The sequence below is a fragment of the Monodelphis domestica genome, chromosome 1 (assembly GCF_027887165.1).
Source record: "Monodelphis domestica isolate mMonDom1 chromosome 1, mMonDom1.pri, whole genome shotgun sequence".
Taxonomy (NCBI): Eukaryota; Metazoa; Chordata; class Mammalia; order Didelphimorphia; family Didelphidae; genus Monodelphis; species Monodelphis domestica.
The window spans coordinates 450,292,513-450,313,368 of NC_077227.1; the positions used below are offsets into that span (position 1 = coordinate 450,292,513).

Genomic DNA, 20,856 nt, shown 5'->3' on the forward strand with positions numbered 1-20,856 from the left:
TTTGGTTTCCGAAATTATAAAGGAACTGAACATCAGTAAAGGAACTGAATAACAGTATCATCTTTCTTTTGTTGTTTTTGTAGTCAAAAACAATATGAAAATCCTACTGACCTTTGTTATTTTCTTCCTAGTTTCCAGGATATTCTTGTGAGTTTTTAATTTGAACCCAAGGACAGAAAGTTTTATTTCTCTTCATCACCTGTTATCTATAGAGAGTTCATGCCCGGTCAGGAGTAAAACAATAAAAAAATCCATAAATGCCCAAAGAGGTGAATTAAATTTAAATATAATTTACTTTCAAGCTAAATTGTTATTTCTTCAGTTGTCTTTAAACAAATGTTTTATACCATGAATATTGAAAGTAGTACTTCTTAAATGCTTAGAAGAATTAAATGTATTAGAGATAGTCCTCTCTGATTTTAATAATTAGTTTATAAAATCCTATTACAAAATGTTGATAAATAGAATATTCTTTTAAAGAGATTTGTTTTTTCATTCTGCCCCAAAGGATCGTCCTCCTCCTAACACTTGGAAAAAAATAGAGCATTCCAGAGAATATAAAAATGGCAACCAACTCAGGGAATATCAATTAGAAGGACTCAACTGGCTCTTGTTTAATTGGTACAATAGGTATGACTTCTGTTTTTAATATTATTTCATAAACAAAATCATTCTAGTGAATATATATTTATATATACACACATGTTGACATGTGTATTAAGTAAAAAGAGTATTGTTACAATGATGGCAAAGTTATAGTCTGTTAATTAAAGTGAGTTAGGTGCAGAAATATATTTAAGTTGCATTTTAGTATATCAAATGTGGTATTTTTAGCCTTAATATATGCATATCACTATGTAAAGAAGTGATTGTGCTGATTATGATTGGATAACTATATTAAAAATATCATGGCCTTTGAACAACATAGAGAGACTACCTTTCTACAGTATATGATTTTAACTGATAATAAATTATCTTCTTTAATGCTTGGCAGTAATTATATCTAGTGAATCATCAGCATTTACACCTGGAAGGATCAGGGCTATTTTTATTAATAAAGGAGTTCAAGAAGCTAAAACAGACATTTAGAATTAGATTAAAGAATGAGATGAAGTACAAAATACATAGAAACATGATAAATAATATAGTGTGTCCCAAAAGTCTTATTGCTATTTTAAGCTTTAATGGCTTATGTAATAAAAGATTTTTTATTACAGTTAATATTTGTGTAGTTATTTGCTTGTTATCCCCTTTACTGTCTTCTTTTTCATTCATGGCACTATTTATTTTCTATTTGTACCTCCTTGGTAATATATATCCTCAAAGTCTATTAGAAACCCTGAATATTATTTGGTTCTTAAATTTTAAAGTAATTCAAAATGTTTCACAGATATACTCTATCATCATAGTTACCCACATTGAGATGCAGAAAGAAAATAAATAGTCCCTTAATTGGAAAGGGAACCAGTGGGGGGCAGCTGGGTGGTTCAGTGGATTGAGAGTCAGGCCCAGAGATAGTAGGTACTAGGTTCAAATCTGGCCTCAGACACTTCCAGCTGTGTGACCCTGGGCAAGTCACTTAACTCCCATTGCCTAGCTCTTACCACTCTTCTGCCTTGGAGCCAATACACAGTATTGACTCCAAGATGGAAGGTAAGGGTTTAAAAAAAAAAAGGGAAGCCAGTAATAGGGACACCAAGAGCATATAACTATATCAACTTTAGCAATAATAATAATCATAATCATAAATTATGTAACACAATCATTAGCAATTATTACTTTATCCCTTTGCTATTTCTCAGATAATTAGTAATGATAAATTTAGTGCATAGTTTATAATGAGTACAATAGGGTACAGATAATATAATTATCTCTTTCAGATTTCAAATCAGTGATGATAACATACCCTAGGTCCCAGTGGTTCTGAGAACCAGAAAATGTCATTCTTCTGCTTTACATTTCAAGAGTATTTTTATTTTCCCTAAAAAATAACTGCAATAAAAAAATAGCAAATATGTTTGTGCTGTTGTTTTCAGGATAGTTTCTCTGGTTCATTGGAGAAAGAAGTACAGTAAAACCCATTACAATATTCATTATTATAAGGGTTTAGATATCCTGTAAGACTGGCAGGGGGTAAGGGACAGTCCAATCATATCCCTTTAAAAAAAATAAAGAGGTTTCCAGTGTATTTATTTAGTTCAGTGCAATTTTGAAAAAGAGAAATCCAGACAAAATGCTATAAGAAAATGTAGTGGGGACAGGTCATTGAGAGCTAGGAGAATCAGGAAATCCAATCATTTTTCGGTCAAAGCTGACTCTCTGTTGACCCTATTTGAAGGGCTTTTGGGCAGAGACACGAGTGGTTTTCTCATTGCTTTTTCCAGCTCCTTTTCAGATGAGGAATGAAGAAACTGAAGTAAACAGGGTTAAGTGATTTGCCCAGGGTCACATAGCTAGTAAGTGTCTGAGGCCATATTTCAACACAGAGAGATTAGAATTCTAGACTTCAGGCCTGGTATGCTATACACTGTACTACCTAGTTGCCCTGAAGAATCAGAGAAAGCTTCAAATTTACACTGAATATTATCAGTAGTATCTTTGTTTTGGAATAACAAAGAACATAATTTTATTCAGTTTTACATTTCAAACAATGAATTTCTTTCTTCCCTAATGAAGAGGTGGATAGAACTTACCTTGAAACCAGGAAAACATAGGTTTAGGGTCTACTTCTAATATTGGCTCTGTGTCCTAGGGGATATAATTTAATCTGGCTAACATCGCAAATTGCATAACTTACTGAATGTTTTTTCACCTGGGAATTAATTATTTCCCTATCATGGCAGTCACAGATTTAGTTCTATCCTTTATATTCCCAACATAAAAAATCTTCAACATATCTTCTTTTTCAACTTTTTTATATGTTCTAAGTAGTGTTACTGTCATTTGTACTTTAATATTCAATAGTTTGAACTTTTGGAAAAAAAACCTTTACATAAAGAGTAATATCCCTATAGTGTCTTGATAGAAAATATATCTGTTTTTCAGACGAAACTGCATTTTAGCTGATGAAATGGGCCTTGGCAAAACAATTCAATCAATAACATTTCTCTACGAAATACTTCTGACCGGTATACGAGGCCCTTTTCTGATCATTGCACCACTTTCAACTATTACAAACTGGGAGAGAGAATTTCGCACATGGACTGATCTTAATGTTGTGGTATATCATGGGAGCCTGGTTAGCAGGCAGATGATACAGCAATATGAGATGTACTTCAGGGACTCACAGGTATTTTATAATGGTACTTTTGTATCCTGCTTCAGAAAAAAAAATTTGAATAGACAGATTGGAATGCAATATCAGCTATTGACATCTAATGCTTGAGATAAATTTTAATTACCTTCCTAGATCTTGCTTTATATCATATTTCTTTTTATTGTTCAATTGACTAATGAGCAAAAAAATCATCAAATAACAAATTAACCGATTTATAGGCATTTTCATTCAGTGTCCTATTTAAATGAGAATTGTTCTATTTTCTAACATCATGGACATATACAAAATTAGGCAGTTTTCACTAAATTATTTTAAATAGATTAAGTATTCTAACTAGCTGAGTTTTAAAATATTTTTCCTAAGTGAAAATTGAATTTGGGATCCATTTCACTTGTGATAATCTAAGACAATTTCTCTGCAATTAATATGGTTCATTTATCAGTTCAGGGATACACATCTAAAACATTAGGCAGGTGAGACACATTTTATTCTAATAAAGAGCTGCCACCAAAACATTTTTCTCCTTTAAATTATACATTTGGCAAGAAAACAAATTTAACCACACTATTGAATGGCTTGCTTTTTTGTCTCTTGGAGGCACATTTCTTTTATTATTTTGACCATTCAGTCTGGGGATTTATTGTCTTCCTCCACCTCAAACACACAGGACTTGGAAATGTGAACAAGCAACATAAGAATTGGAAGTGGAGATCAGAAAATATGAAAAGGGATGTTTGAATCTTAGGGGAAAGACCTTTATATGTTTTTATGAAAGTAGTTAAAATTACTTCATTACTACCTTAACATAACATTTTATCTTTTCATTAATCCTTCTATGCTCTTAGCCTTCAAAATTATGAAAGTACTTAAAGAGTTGCTATTATTACAGCTGATGTATAATTATGGTGGTAATTGATGATTTGTGATTATATTATTAGTTTGCTATTTTGTCTTTCATTTACATCCAATCATCTACTTATTTCAGATATTAAATAGGAAAAATGACTGGTTTTTGTTCATATAACCACAGCTAATTTTGTCTATTTTAAGGCTACATGCAAATTTTGATAAATATTTTGGATTCTTTTGAGTATTTCGAAACATAAGTAAAAACTGATTTTAACCACTTAAGTTCTTTCTTCAGCCTCTGTCCAGATGAAAACATCTTATTATTTATTGCCATGTTGGCATCTTACTCTTTATAATAGAACTGTAGATTTAGAAACAAGTAGTAAGAGTCAGAAATAGGTTTGGACCCCAGGGGTGGTGCTTTTTAAGCATATCATGAAAACTGGAAAAATGTTAAGCTGGAATAAATTTTAGAGAAGACATACTCCAGCCCCCTGAGTTTAAAAAGAAATACACTAGTTTCTGGGGTGCTAAGGAGCTTGATCTCAAAACTGTGATTCATTTTGATATTTGCTTTATGTAAATTATATTGTGATATGGCAACAAAGCACTTCCATATTTCTGCTGGGTATAACAAGCGTTTCTACTCTCTGAATAAGCAAACGGACTAATCAGAATTTTTTGTGTTATAAAAATCTTACTTCTCTAATTATTTTTCCTTCAAATATTACCTATTAGGATTGATTTAAAATGCTTCATATAATAAAATGTGGTTCTAGACATGTTGGTGGTAGAGGATAGAATGGCAGGTCTGAAGTCAGGAAGATCCACGTTCAAATGCAACCTAATGCCCTTACTAGCAATGTGACCTTGGCAAATCATTTAACCTCTGTTTGCCTCAGTTTCCTAGCTTATAAAATGAGAATAATAATATCACATTAACCTCCCAGGATTATTGTGAAAATTGAATGAGTTAATAATTGTAAAGCACTAATCATATAGTTCCTGGTATATAGTATATGTTCATAATAAATGTAAGCTATCATTATCATCATCATCATCATCATTTTTCCGATTTTTAAATTTAAGACAACAAATGCTTTTAAAGTTTCCTCTTCAAAAATATGTTTATCTAGTTTGATATGGTCTGTTAATGGCGAATACCTAGACCTGCTTTTTTTGAATGTTTATAGAATTATATTGAGATCAGCCTTGTGGCAAGGCCTTTGTATCAAATTAGTATACATCCCTCAAATCAACATTTGCAAAATAATTTGTATGATCAATTATTTGGGGATCTTATATCCATTTTTCTACTACTGCTTGTAATAATAATAACTTACATTAATACTGTACTTTAAAGTTGCAAAGAACTTTTCTAAGCAACAACCTTATTGTAAGCAGCAGTCAGTGCAAATATTGTTATTGTCATTTTATAGAGGAAAAATGGAAGGTTCTGAAAATTTAAGCAACTTGCCTGTAATCATATAAGGAATATACATACTATATCATAGATTTAGAAGTGAGAAGAGCATTTGATATCTTACCACCTCATTTTATACAGGAGAAAACCAAGAATCAGAAGTTAAGTGATTTGTTCATGGTTGCTCAAGTAGTAATTGATCAAGGTCCTGCTCTTACTTTGGATTTCTGACTCCAAATTCAGTACTTCCTTTTTCCACAAAAATTTTATGTAGGGTTCAAACTCAGGTCTTTTAATTCCACATCTATAAAATAGCAGGAGAATTGGTGAAAATTGTGATTTCTTTAGAGACGTAATAGTATATCTGCTATGCCTAATATACAATTGACTCATATCTAATATACAGTATTACCCTTAGAAGGATTTCCTAATGTTGAGATAAATCAGAACACATGGCCCCTTCATTTTCTCTCTTAATATGTGCCTGCTTTAATTTGCAATTACAAGGAAAATTAGGAAATCAAAGCTATAGTCACACTGTAAATGATTGATTTTGGGTATTTTAGTTTACAGTGGACTATGTTAGCATTTAGATTGTTTGACCAACAACTGCAATATATCTGTAAATAATAAACACATTTTGAAAACAATCTGATTGGCCAAATTTTGTTGTTGTTGTTGTTGTTTAAATGAAATAGATATTCTTTTGTCCTTAAAAATTATGTGTGTATGCATATATACATATATGTGTGTATATTCCTAGAAAGAATTATTTTAATACTGTAATGAATTACATTATATCCACAAATTTATTTGTAAATAAATACCATACTATTCTTGAAAAGGTACAGTCATCCAGTTTTTAATTAATTGACTATACATTTTTGAGGTTTTATGATAAAATATTTTCTTAAATTTTAACCTATAAATGGGGGGGAAAGTATAAAATATAAGATAAATAACATATTAGTGACAATGAAATGAAACCTGAGGTGTGGCCTTTAAGGTGTTTTGTCAATTTGTTAAATTTGTTAATAAACTTCTAGGGGCGTATTATTAGAGGAGCATACAGGTTCCAGGCCATAATCACCACTTTTGAAATGATTCTGGGAGGCTGTGGAGAGCTCAATGCAATTGAATGGCGATGTGTGATTATTGATGAAGCGCATAGGTTAAAGAATAAAAATTGCAAACTCCTAGAAGGTCTGAAACTCATGAATCTGGTGAGTATCCAAACTTTTTTTGAACCTTGATTTAGTTAGTTACCTATTTAAAGAAATTATTTGATCAAATGGAGGATTAAGGTTGAATCTTGTTTCTTAAACTGTTAAGATATTATATTTATTTGACTTATCTGTGATCTTAAATTTTCTTGAATTTTATTTCTTGCTTTTGATATTCAGATATTTTTCTTTTTCACATATTTTAAAGTCCTCAAGTAGTAGAACTATTTTAGGAATTTTATTTCTGTAGGACTTTGTTTTATCTTTTTAACTAATTTAATTTTCCATTGAAATTTTTCCATAATTTAAAAGCAAATAGGCAATTATATATTTTGATATCTTTTGTTTTTACATCAACATCTTTTCCCATCATGCCCAGCCCCACTCCATCCCCATACCTCAAAAGTGACATTGTATAACAAAAGATTAAAAAACAAAGGGGATATCATATCGTGTTCTATACCAATAGTTCTACTCCTTTGCAAAAAGAGAAGCTATAAATATTTGGATGTATAGGAGACCTTTTTTTTTTCTATTTATACCTCTTGGGGGCATATGCAGAGCACTAGGATTTTGGTGTCAAAGAATATGGGCCTTTGAATTACTTTATTAACAAAGTTCTAAATTGCTTTCCAGCATGGGTGGAACAATTTAAAAGTCCTCCAACAGCATACTAGTGATTCTTTCTATAGCCCTTTCAACACATTCTCTTTTCATCTTTTATCATCTTGACCAATTTTCTGGATGTGGGGTAAAGCTTCAGCATTGTCTGATATTTTTCTATTCTTATTTGTAATGTGAACAGTGTTTCCTGTGGTAGTTAAGTGTGTCATTCTTCTTTTTAGAATTGTTTATATACTTTCACTGTTTATTTGGGGAATGGCTATATGTTTATATTAACTGAGCTCTTGAGATCTGAGGTACCCTCCAGCTATAGGTGAATGAAATGGTTCTTACTCTGTACAAAATACTATACTATACTAAGCCCTGAGAATGCAAAGTGAAAATTTAAGAGTTTCTTCTTTCAAGGAGCTCATATTCACATTGGGAGAGACAATACATAAAGAAGGAATCATGTTTGTTTCATAGCAGGTCAGGAATATTTAGGCAGGAAAAGTAATGGACAAGATGGCAAGGCCTTAAGGAATAATGGTAAGAAGATGTCCCCCTTCAAATAGAATAGTGTAAGGGTCAGAGTTTAATGAGGCTTTTGATACCTAGGGATATGCAGGCAGCATCTAGCTGAAGTAGACATGCTGTGTTTTCTGAGAACTGAATCATAAAGCATTAAGTGTAGGTTGGAGAAAGGAAAGAAAAGGGTTCCCCTCATTTTCAGTAGGTGGTGCTGTTCTTTCAACCAATTGGTAGCACCATATTTCGTGCAAAAAGCTTTTCCCACTTGACCACTTCTTATCCTAGCAGTGTTCATTTTGTCAACTAGACAATTATTAACCATTCAATATTCATATTTTATGTAAACCATGGGGAAATCATGCATATTAAGGCAAAGTTTTTTAACCTGGGGTCTGTAACTTTAAAAACAAAATGTTGATAACTATATTTCAATATAATTGATTTCCTTTGTAATCTTTTTCATTTTATTTTATGCATTTAAAAACATTATGAGAAGAGAGTCCATAGGGCTTCCCTGGAGACTGTGAACTCAGAGATCAAAGACTATTTTTTGCCTTTCTTTGCTAAACCCAGAACTTTGTCCCTAGTTGATTAATTAATGCTAGTTGGTTGATTGACCAGATTGTCAAAGGGGTCTGTGTCTCAAGAAAGGTTGACTCCCTGCTCTAAGGTATAAAATATTCTTGGAAAAATCTTATTAACATGTCAGATGCATGACTTTCTTCATGTGTTGTTGTGGATAGATTCCATGTCTGAGCATGATGGTAAAATCAATAATAGTAAATTTTCTTTTTAATCTGTTATTTTTTAGTGTTTCTTAAATAAAAAATGAGGTGTAACATGTAACATGAAAATTGAAGAAATTAATTTTCCTAGTTTGAAAGAAAAATTAATGGAATTGTGATTTTAACTGAATTTTAGTGATTAATTGAGTCCTTCCCCTCTTTAGTCTATCCTTCACCCAACTGGCAAATTGATTTTTCAAAACCTCAAATCCGACTATATTATTCCCCTATTCAGTAAATCCCAGTGGCTTAATATTACTTCAAGGATCAAGTACAAACTCTTCTTTTGGCATTTCTAGCCTTTTACAACCTGACCTCAATTTTAGCTAGACTTCTTGAGGTCAGGGACCATATTAACATTTGGTTTTGTATCCCCAGCTCCTAATACCAATGCCATATACACACAGTTGGCATTCAAAAAAGTAGTTATTGATTGATTGGTTCTAACAAGTCCTTCACACTTGTATTTTAGTTTATGTAAATTTAAAACAGGAATTCTACTTTTTTTTTTTTTGCAAAAGGGTTAAATTCAAGTAAAAAAAAAAGGAATTGGTAGAATTTTATACTTTCATTAGGTTAGAGTCCAACCTTTACTTCCCCTTACAATTGCTCCAACCATTACCCTCTTGAAATCCTACCTCTTCTTTAAGGCAGCTCATTTGCCACCTTCTCTGTAAAGATATATCCCTTGATAGATGCCCTGTCAGAAAACACCTTACACCCTTTAAGCCTGGCATAGCACTTTGTAATCTCTTATTGCACTTAATTAAAATCTACTTCACATTTCAATGATTTCTATGTTATATTCCCCCTACTACATTATAGGCTCCCTGAGCACATTGTAGACACTTGGTAAATATTTGTTCATTTTAATTATGTGAAGTCACAGAAGAAATGCCCATTGTTCTTAAAAGAAGTTGTCTTTCAATTGAGATGTCTAATAACATGTGAAATGAGTTTTATGACATAAGCATCATATCAGTAGGTAGAAATTAACATAGTATTAAAGAAGCATTCAAGAGATACACAGTGAAAATATTAGCAAAGACTTCCTAAAGATGAATTTTCAGCTGAATTATGAAGAAGATGATGTGCATAATATATTTCTTTGATATGCCAAGTTGTAAGTTTGCAAAAATTAGAGCAAATCATCATTTTACTTAGGTACTTAGAAAAATGATGTATGAACTATTCTGATTTGATATAGGAGCACAAGGTGCTTTTGACTGGTACACCACTTCAGAATACAGTTGAAGAACTATTCAGTCTTCTTCATTTCCTTGAACCCTTACGATTTCCCTCTGAATCTACATTCATGCAAGAATTTGGGGATCTTAAAACAGAAGAACAGGTAATTTCTAAATGAGTACATGAGATTTCTTATTTTTCATTATTTTTATATAAATATTCATGACAAAGACTTACCATTTTCTGCAGGTACAAAAACTTCAAGCCATTTTAAAACCAATGATGCTGAGAAGATTAAAAGAAGATGTAGAAAAGAAGTTGGCTCCTAAAGAAGAAACCATAATTGAAGTAGAACTTACTAATATTCAGAAGAAATATTATCGGGCTATCTTGGAAAAGAATTTTGCATTTTTATCCAAAGGAGCAGGACAAGCTAATGTACCTAATTTAGTTAACACTATGATGGAACTCAGAAAATGCTGTAACCACCCTTATCTTATCAAAGGTATCTTCAATAGAATTTATATTGTCAGATCTTTTACAGTATGTTTAATTTTGTTTGTCCTCTGGATATTCAAATTTCATATCCTATTTGTGTGTTCATTAGATGGATTAATTAATACTATAATACATTTTCTTCATGTCAGTACAGATAATCTATATACAGACAGTCCAGAGTTGACTATATTTGCGTTTTGACTTTGTATGCACATATTTATTTTACAGGTGCTGAAGAGAAGATTCTTGGGGAATTTAAAGAGTCACATAATCCAGCTGCTCCTGACTTTCATCTTCAAGCAATGATCCAGTCTGCTGGCAAATTGGTTCTCATTGATAAGCTTCTTCCAAAAATGAAAGCAGGTGGGCATAAAGTGCTTATCTTCTCTCAGATGGTGCGCTGCCTTGACATTTTGGAAGATTATCTCATACATAAGAGGTAAGATAAGTTGCATTCCACAGAAAAAACTGGTGAACAATGTCCTTTGTCTTTAATTTATAAGTTGTTTCCACCACTGTAGTGTCATATCAGTTTGTTCTTTGCCGAGGATAAGAAGCAATTTATATTATTGAACAATCAACAAGAATTTATTGTCTACTCTGTGCCAGGCAAAGCTCAGTTTTTGGCACTGGAGTTACAAAGACAAAAAAAACAAACACGCTCTTTGCTTTCAGGAAGCTTACATTCAGTCAGGAAGGGCCGTGTGTGTGTGTGTGTGTGTGTGTGTGTGTGTGTGTGTGTGTGTGTGTGTGTGTGTGTATCCATATATATATGTATGGATATATATATATACATATATATATGGATACACACACAGAATAAAAATACAAAATTACATCAGAGTAGTTAAGGAGTCAGAATACTAGCAGTTGATGAGTACAGAAAATGCCTTATATATAAGGAATGTTTCACTTGAATCTGTGAGAAATTGACATTATTTTATGGGGTAGAAATGAAGAGAGAGTTCTTTCCACCTGTGGGAGATGGCCAATACAAAGATATGAAGGCAAAAAAAATGTAGTGATTTGTGGAATAGAAAGAAGGCTAGATTTGTTAGACCTTAGAGAACAGAATATGTAATGAGCAGAGAAAGAATGAATGTGTCCAAGTTGTGAAAATCTTAAAGAGCCAAACTGGATGCGTTTATATTTTATCCTAGAGGCAGTGCTCCAAGAGTTGATTGAATAAGGGAATAGCACGGTCAGAGATCTATGCTTACCTAAGGAGGATAGATTTGGCAGTTATTTAGAGGGGAAATAAGAAAGACATGAGGCAGGGAAACCAATTAAGAGACCATTGATAGGCAAGTAACAGTGAAGGCCTGAACTCAGGTTATGTCTTTGTGGTAGTCATAACTGGTATGAGAAATGCTGTTGAGGTAAAAGTGGCAAAATTTGACAATTCAGTGGCTATCTATTGGATATTGATATGAGGGATATTGAAGAGTCAAGGATAATGCTGATGATATAAACCTGAGAGTCTGGATGTATAGTAGTTCTGAGGAAGCAGACTAATATTTTCACATAGACCCTTGTCCCTCTTTGAAAAATATTGTAGGAATAGTTTTCTAAGCATCCTAATCTGAATCCTTTGTACAAATCTAAAAGAGAAATTTTATTCATCTTTAACTTTGAGTCCTGAAATAGCACCCCACCCTGTCTACCAAAGATTTAATCATATTCTTTGAAGAAATTGGGTAAAGTGTTTAGCTAGAACTATGTTTTCTCTTTTGATAGAATTTTGAAGGTGGCTAGATAAGGATTTAGGACTCTAGAGCAGCGGTTCTCAACCTCTCAATTTGTAGCAATGAGAATACATAATGCATATCAGGTATTTACATTCCAAATCATAACTGTAGCAAAATTACAGTTTTGAAGTAGCCACCAAAATAATTTTTTGGTTTGGGGTCACTGCAACATAAGGAACCGTATTGCGGGGTCGTGGCATTAAAAAGGTTGAGAACCACTGCTCTAGAGTAATCTACTCAAGATTAGTACTCCTCATGCCTTTATAACTCTGCCTTTTGAAAACTCACACCATCATTGTCTCTTTGGGTTCCCAGAAAAGTAGCTGTTACTACTTCCAGGGTTCTAGGTATATCCCTTTGGGTGCTTATCTTCCTACACATTAGGTCATGAGTCCCCACCACTGAGCTTTCCCTTAATCAATTAGTAGTATTAGTACTTTATCAAAGGCATTTATTCTAATAATTTAGCAAGGACAGTAATGCAACATACAGTGCATGCACAAAAAAAACCAAACTACCAATGTCATAGAATGTGACAGAAACACTAATTATACTTCTATATGCTGGCAATCAAACTTTATTAGTCAAATGTGTGGCAGCCTTAGTTCATATTCATATTTACACACACACACACACACACACACACACACACACACACACGATATGTAACCTAGAGCTATTATACAATGCAAGCATCAGCCCCACTAGACAAACCACCAACTTGATTTTCTAAGGCTTCGTTGTATTTTGTCTCATACTGATACTCAATGACCAGATTCCCTCTCTGCCCACTTGGAGGCTGTGATTCTCTGAAAGGGTTACCTGACATGTTTGATAATCTCTGTCAGCCAACAACTGAGGGAAACACTGCCCTCAAGCAAATAGTGAACATGGGGGATACTTAAGTAGTTTTCTTGCTCTGTTTTTGCCCTTCATTGTTTAGGTATCAGTCCCATATTTGTGTTGTAAAAGGAGTTTGGTAGGATACTTTATATTCAGCTATTTTTCCAAATAGTTGTATGGTATTGGGGTTGCTTTTAAATGTTTGGTAGAATTCCTGTGTGAAGCCATCTGATGCTGAGGAGGCTTTTCTGAAGTGGGATTATCTAAGTATTCTATTTCCTCTTCTGTTAATCTAATAAATTTATATTTTTTTGTAAAATTTCATCTCTCTCACTTAGATGTCATATTGGTTAACATATAATTGGTCCTATGTAGTTCTGAGAGAGGCTATATAAATCTAACCAAAAAATAAACAAGAAGTTAAGGTGTTAAATAAAATATTTAGATATGATAGACCTTTGGAGAAAATTAAATGGGAATAGAAAAGAATATATCTTTTTCTGTAGTGCATGGAACCTAAAACAAAAACTGACCATGTATTATGGCATAGAAACCTCACAATGAAATGCAGAAAAACAGAAATATTAAATGAATTCTCAGATCATGATGTAATAAAAATTACATTCAACCAAATTATTGGTTTACATATATTAGTATTATTAGTATTATATATATTTATTAGTTCAGTTATGATCTATTCCAATTTTATTAATTTCCTTTATTTTTAGGATTTCCAATTTGGTATTTAATTGAGGATTTAAAATATGTTCATTATGTAAACAAATACTCTTTGACTCTTTTTTATGTAAGTTAGTTCATACTATTCTCTCTCTCCTTTCACTTTTCTGCTAGTCATTCTTCTCTCTCCTCCCTTAATTTTGTTTTTTTAATTATCTTCCCATTACAGACAGTTCCAACCAGATCATAGAAGTTATAGGTATGATCTTCTCATATGAAGATATTCACAGTTTAACAACTTAACCTTATTGAATCCTTATGCTTACTCTTTCCTGTTTACTTTCTTAAGCTTCTCTTGAGTTTTCTGTTTGAATGTCAAATTTTCTATGGACTTTTGGTCTTTTCATTAGAAATTCTTGAAAGTTTTCAATGACATTAAATAAGTTTTGCTAGGTATATGATTCTAGGTTGTAGTGTTAGTTCCTTTCCCTTTTAGAATATTGCATTCTGCAGTTCTTTAAAGTGGAAGTTGGTAAGTCTTGATTATGGCTCCATGATATTTGAATTATTTCTTTTTGACTGCTTGAAGTATTTTTCCTTTGGTCTGGTTATGCAGGATTTGGGATTTTTATTTCTGAGATTTTTCCTTTTGGGAACTATTTCAAGACATAATTAATTGGTGGAATCTTTCAATTTCTATTTTACCTCTCATTGTAAGATATCAGGGCAGTTTTCTTCAATAATTTCTCTTAATATATCTGAGTTCCTTTTTTTGCTATTGGTTTTCAGGCAGTCCTATTTCCCAGGTCTGTTATTTTTCCAATCTCTTTTCCAGGACAGTTGTCTAGTATGGATTTAAATGTTGAACCCCATTAAAGTGATTTCAAAATATGTGTCATTCTTATTCTTATATAAGGTGTAATGTTTCTTGGATTCTTATGAAAAAGAATTCCTTCTACCTATATAAATTTCTCCATTCCATCCCAGATCCCCCAGCAGTTTGCCCCTTCTGTCATCCCCTCTCTCACTGGTCTTTCAGTCTTGCTCTCTCTACTAGCTGCTTCCATACTGCCTACACAGTTCTGTTCACCCATTCTCCACCCAGAAACCCTCATTTGATCCATCCATCCCTGTTAATTTGTCTCATATATCTCTTTCCTGTTGGTGCTAAACTCTTTGAGAAGGCAATCTACAATGGGTACCTTCACTCCTTACCAAAGCTGTTTCCACTTACAGAAGCAAATCCCATTCTTTCTAGTCTTCTCCAACAGTTTTTTCCCTATCATCCCCATTCTCACTTATTTTCAATCTCCCCCTGCCTATTGATTTCTTCCCTATTTCCCACAAACACTTTCATATCTCCTTATTCCCAAAAAACCCTTACTTGATCCTTCCATCCCCACAATCATCCTTCATTTCTTCTGTCCTTTCTGACCAAACTTTTTGAAAAGGCCATCTACATTCGGTTCCTCCACTTTTTCTTCTCTTGCTTCTTACCCCTTACATTCTGGCTTCTAACTTCCTTATTCTATTGAAACTGCTCTCTACAAAGTTACCAGTACTCTTAATTGCCACATCCAATAATCTTTTTCTCAATCTGTGTTCTTGACAGCTCTGTAGCCTTTGACACTGTTGATCATTCTCTTCTCCTTGATAACTTTCTTCTCTGTGGGTTTTCAGGATACCACTCTCCTGATTATCATCCTACCTGACTGTTCCTTCTCTTTTATTGTCAAGCACAACACTTTGTTCCCAGTCTCTCTGGTTCCTTTTTTTTTTTTTTTGGTATGTTTCCCCTCTTCCTTTGTTGTGATTCAAATCTTTTGAAATTTCAGGGAGTGGGGGAATAAGGGGGAGTAGGGAGAAAGATAGGGGGATGTGGAGGATAAAAAGGAAAGAAAAGCAGGATGCAGGTGGTGATGGGGGGGGGGAGAGACAGAGACAACGAACTTTGCTTGCTACTTCATTACTTCATTTAGCTTGCTATTCTATGGCCACCATTTAGACCTCCTAAATCCATCCAGCACAAAACATGGAAGAGAACATGTCACATGCTTCTTGGTTCTACCCCCTATCCTGGCATTGCATGCTGATCACTAAAGTTAGGGTGCTGGAGACATTTAGGATGCTGCTGGACACCTAGCCTACAATGATGACAGCTGTTAAGCTATAATCAGGAAATGCCAGGCTGTGGTGGATGCTGGGAAAATAGGTAGAACTATTTTTCCCTATGTACTGCTATGTGCCAGGCAATGTGTTAAGTAAGCACTGGGGATACAAAGAAAAGCAAGACAGTCCTCACTCTTAAGGACTTCATAATCTAATGGGGGAGAAAAATGCAAATGATTATATACAAGATAAATAGGAAATAAGTGGGAAGAGACAACAATTAAGAAGAATTGGTTAAGGCTTTCTATAGAAGGAAGGACTTTACCTAAAGTCCTTCCTTCTACAGAGTTTCTTCTATATTTAAGAGATTATAAAACCATTTCAGCTGCCTTTTGCCTTAGCTCAGAATGTAGGAGAGTTTAAGGTAACCAAACTCTAGCCATCAGACCAAAGTAACCTTTGTTAGTAGAGAACAGGAATCCTCTGATGGCTCTATACAATCAGGAATGATTTTCATTTTGGGAAGATGGCAAAACAATTGATCTCTTTGTTCACATCCAATGTGATCTGACCAGACTGGAGAATACACCAATGAAACTGTTGTGAACATGAGTCAAGCTTTTTACCCCTTGTAATTTTTTGAAAGGAAATAAATTTTGAACTAAAATATTTAGCAGCCATGTAGTAAAATATGTTGTGTACAGCTTAATTAGCAACAGATACCCAATGGCACTTCACATAATATAACCAATTTTTAAATTTTTTTATGTAATGCATTTGGACTCTTATTTAAATAAAATTTATTTTTGAAACAAAAATTAAATTCATTATAATTAATACTTTCAAACTTCCATTTTTAAAAAAAAGACATTTCTAGAAATTACTGTTTTCTGGGAAAGACCTAAAAAAGAAATAGAGCTAATCCCTAAATTTCTAGTAAAAAGTACTTTGAACCTAGTAGTGAAAGAAAGAAATTTCAAAAACATAGCCTCCGTTTCCAGACAATTGGGGTTTTTTTTTACACTTTTATCTTTGTGTTTCAGTTGGTTTTTTATTACTACTCAAACCTACCACTCAAAGTTATTGTGGTGATCAAATAAGATAATATATGTAAAACTCTTTCCAATCATAAAGTGCTCCAATAATGCTAGCCTTTCATATTATTTTGGAGTTTCAGTCTTTTCTTTAGGTAATTAGAATATTTGAGGTGGAGAGAAATGAGAGGAGTTCAAAGGGGATTGATAATTGATGAATAAATCAGATATAACTCAACTCATTTTTATTTTCCTTGTTTACAATGAAAATAGTATATGATCACATTTCAATAAAGTGTATGATAAGGAATTAGAAACTACATATTGGAAAGGATTCCTCATTGTATATTATGTTATAATGAGTTCAACAAACTAATTACTATGTATCACATACAGACTTCAATTTTGGCTAGCTGGGCCACAAAAATGACATTTACTCTTACATTTCATCTGCACATCTAAATAATTGCATAGATGACTAGATTATAAACTCTAGAAGGCAGCGATCAATTGGCTTATAATTTTTTATATCTCTGACAGTGGCTTATAAGAGAGCCTTGCTTACAAGTACTCAGTATAATCAGTATATATGTAGTGGTGAATGGCATGTTTATAGACTGAATTTTTCGTGTCCTCCAAATTTTATTCAGCATACACTATTAATTTTCTATTATTTATTATGCACTATTATACGTGCTATTGAATGTAGCTGTGTTGAGGGCTCAAAATCTAATGGGAAACATACCTTTTCTTAATTTTTAAAATTATACATAGGTCTTAGGGTAAAACAGAATTGCATTTGATTACATTTATATTCATTTTTTTTTTGTTATTCTTCCTGAATACTTGTACTTGTATCTGACAGGTATTTGTATGAGCGAATTGATGGAAGAGTTAGAGGAAATCTTCGACAAGCTGCCATAGATCGGTTTAGTAAGCCTGATTCAGACAGATTTGTATTCCTTTTATGCACACGTGCTGGTGGTCTGGGCATTAATTTAACTGCAGCCGATACATGCATCATTTTTGATTCTGACTGGAATCCTCAAAATGACCTCCAGGTAAATTACATGATTAAGATGATTAAAGATTTTAAAAACACAAGATAACATTTAGGAAATTTTTATCTCTTTTATGACTCTCATTTTTAACACAGATCTCTCTGTGTTCTGTTATTCCAAGAAAATCTGTTTGCCAAATGAGAGGATTGAATTATTTCAGTTTCACAATGGTGACATTTAAATGTCTAATTCTACTTGACTATCATATTTTAACTGATCAAAATGTATTTTCAAAGTTGAAAAGTACACCTGTGACCTAAATAACGGATTTTTAAATTTAGAATTTGCCTACCATTACACCATTCCTGGAGTGAGGTTAAAATGTGTGAATTCATATGACTTCTTTATATAAGTAAATGCAGGAAGATGAAGTTGAGATTTCAATAAATTAAATAGATAATATGCTAATTTTAAGCTCAAAATCAAGATATATGATTATATATGTTCAAAAACAATGAAGATTAACTAGTAATTTAGGGAAGATAAGTTTTCTTGTCTTTATCTGCTTCCTGAATTCTTTATCACAGAGGATAAAATCTTAAGCCCTATAATGAATTCCATCTAAATTTGCAATCATTATTTTCAGTTTTTCAGCCTTCACAAAAGTCATTAAGTCCTCAGTTATTTGGAAAAAGTGTAATCCTTTCCCTCTCCACCCCTCACAGATTTCGATTGTAGTTCATTAAAAAGCATGACTGACCTTAAAAATGGCTTAAGTCTTAGAAACCCAATTTCCCTTTCCCAATCTTTATTTGATTCTGAGTATACCAAAAGCAAAGGCCTTTGGGAAGTAAAGAGTTTTAGTCAGAAATTGCTTGAAATTCTGTGAAGATTCTATATAGCTTTTGAGAGATCGTCAACAAAAATCTTTGTATTCATAAAACTTTTTTAAAATTTGTTATTTGATAATAAACAATTACTTCTTGTTTTATTAATACCAAGCCTTCTAAAATTTTATACAGGTGTTTGGATTACTGCTAATGTTATTCAACAAACCTTATTCTCATTTTAGAGATCCACATAATTGATCAAATGAATTTAAGTTAATATCATTTGCTAGGTTATCTAAAATAAATCTGCATACAGAACTTAGCTTTTCTCAAATTATTTTTCATTTTTAAAGATATTCTTTGAAACTCAACTTTGACTTTTTTATTTTCTTTATTTCAAGGCCCAAGCTCGATGTCACAGGATTGGTCAAAACAAAGCAGTCAAAGTCTACAGATTAATAACTCGTAACTCTTATGAAAGAGAGATGTTCGACCGGGCAAGCCTAAAATTGGGTCTAGATAAGGCTGTGTTACAGAGCATGAGTGGAAGAGAAAATAGTGTTGGTGGTGTATGTAATTTTTTGGTTTCTCTTGTTTCATTGGATCTATTTCTATATCTTGTTAGAACATACAAAAAAAAAAAAGGCCCACCATTATGCCAAAATACTGCAAAGCTTCAGCCTCTCTTTAGTTAATAATGTTTAATTCTGCATGACTCCAGTGCTTATAAACTATAAAAATGTCTTTCTGACTGAAGAGTTCATTGCTGTCTTTTCAAATATTTTATATTAATATACAATGAATGCTATAGGAATTGGACAATTTTGTTTTCTTAACCTTTAATTATCTTTATATGATATCTCTACTTTTATTACTCTGTATTAGAGTAACATTAAATTATTCAAAGTTAATAATAGTTAAAATTCAAGTAGAGTATTTCAGATGTATAAGATTGAATATGTTAACATATAAGATCTTTGAAGTTAAAAAGTTCATTTATCATTGGGATATTTTCTCATAAGCTATATCTTACACATCTTATATTATAGAATCTTAGTACTAAAAGGTTTTCTTATTCATTTGTCTGTGAACAAGACTTTTACCTAAGCAATTCCAAACACATCTTAAAGTGTTTCAAGAAAGAAAAGCCAGTAATCTTATTTGGTGATCCATTGTTTAATAATCCACACTTCTAGGAAGATATTCCTTATATCCTAACACATAGATTGTAAAACTACCTTCCATTGTTCTCTTTGGCACAGCCAGTGGTACTATCTAAATGTCTAATCTTTTAAAATCTTATGTTCACTCAGAAAAAAAATGTTTTGTCTATAGATTCAGCAATTGTCCAAAAAGGAAATAGAAGATCTACTTCGAAGGGGTGCATATGGTGCCATTATGGATGAAGAAGATGAAGGTTCTAAATTCTGTGAAGAGGACATTGATCAAATTTTACAGCGTCGTACAAAAACAATCACAATTGAATCTGAAGGAAGAGGCTCAACATTTGCCAAGGTAGTGGTGAAAACCATCATGATTTTTGTCTAATGAAATTATTAACTTTATGTTTGCTCATTTCTCTTTGCTGCTTCAAAATATGTTTAGATTAACCACTTAGTGCCCAAATACATGTCCAAAAGTAGTATTTAGTAGTAAACTTTCTTTTTCAATACACATTTGAAAATGGTGGTGGTTTGGTATTTCTAGAAATTCATTTCAAACAAAATATACTGTTCACATTTGTTATTAAGATTACTTATTGAGATATAAATGAGAATACCAACTGGAAAAAATTTAAATATTTAAGTAAAATAGTTTTGAGATTGAAATAATTCATAAATTAAAATATCACAGTTGTTTAGAGTAAGTACAAAATATTTGTAATAATATAGCAAATTAATCCTATATGTTACAGTATACTTAGTTTTAAATTGTAGTTTGTTGGTACAGACACAGATCCAGCCTTAGACATTTATTAGAGGTGTGACCCTGAGCAAGGCCCTTTAAAAAAAATTGTCTGCCTCAATTTCCTCATCGGTAAAAAGGACATAATAACAACTATCTCACAGAGTTGTGAGGATCCAATTAGATAATAATTGTAAAGCACTTAGTGCCTGGTATGCTTCTTCTGTGAGCTTCAATGTCTCCAGTTGTCAAATGCAGCCTGTCTCACAGAATTGTAAGTAAAGTTCTTTGTAAATTTTAAAACTCTATGTAAATGTGCATTATTATTGCA

At 32.5% G+C, this 20,856-nt stretch overlaps 1 protein-coding gene across 27 annotated transcripts in view; it reads left to right on the forward strand.

The window, feature by feature from the left end:
* Positions 1–20,856, forward strand: part of CHD9 (chromodomain helicase DNA binding protein 9) — a 301,099-nt gene that overhangs the window by 216,088 nt on the left and 64,155 nt on the right. For all 27 annotated transcript variants that reach the window (XM_056812307.1, XM_056812296.1, XM_056812293.1 and 24 more), the window contains 9 exons: positions 509–630; positions 3,046–3,289; positions 6,596–6,772; positions 9,899–10,042; positions 10,129–10,384; positions 10,606–10,816; positions 17,655–17,850; positions 19,022–19,189; positions 19,956–20,135. In XM_056812307.1, coding sequence (XP_056668285.1) covers positions 509–630; positions 3,046–3,289; positions 6,596–6,772; positions 9,899–10,042; positions 10,129–10,384; positions 10,606–10,816; positions 17,655–17,850; positions 19,022–19,189; positions 19,956–20,135 — 1,698 coding nt within the window. The remainder of the gene's footprint in view (positions 1–508; positions 631–3,045; positions 3,290–6,595; positions 6,773–9,898; positions 10,043–10,128; positions 10,385–10,605; positions 10,817–17,654; positions 17,851–19,021; positions 19,190–19,955; positions 20,136–20,856) is intronic.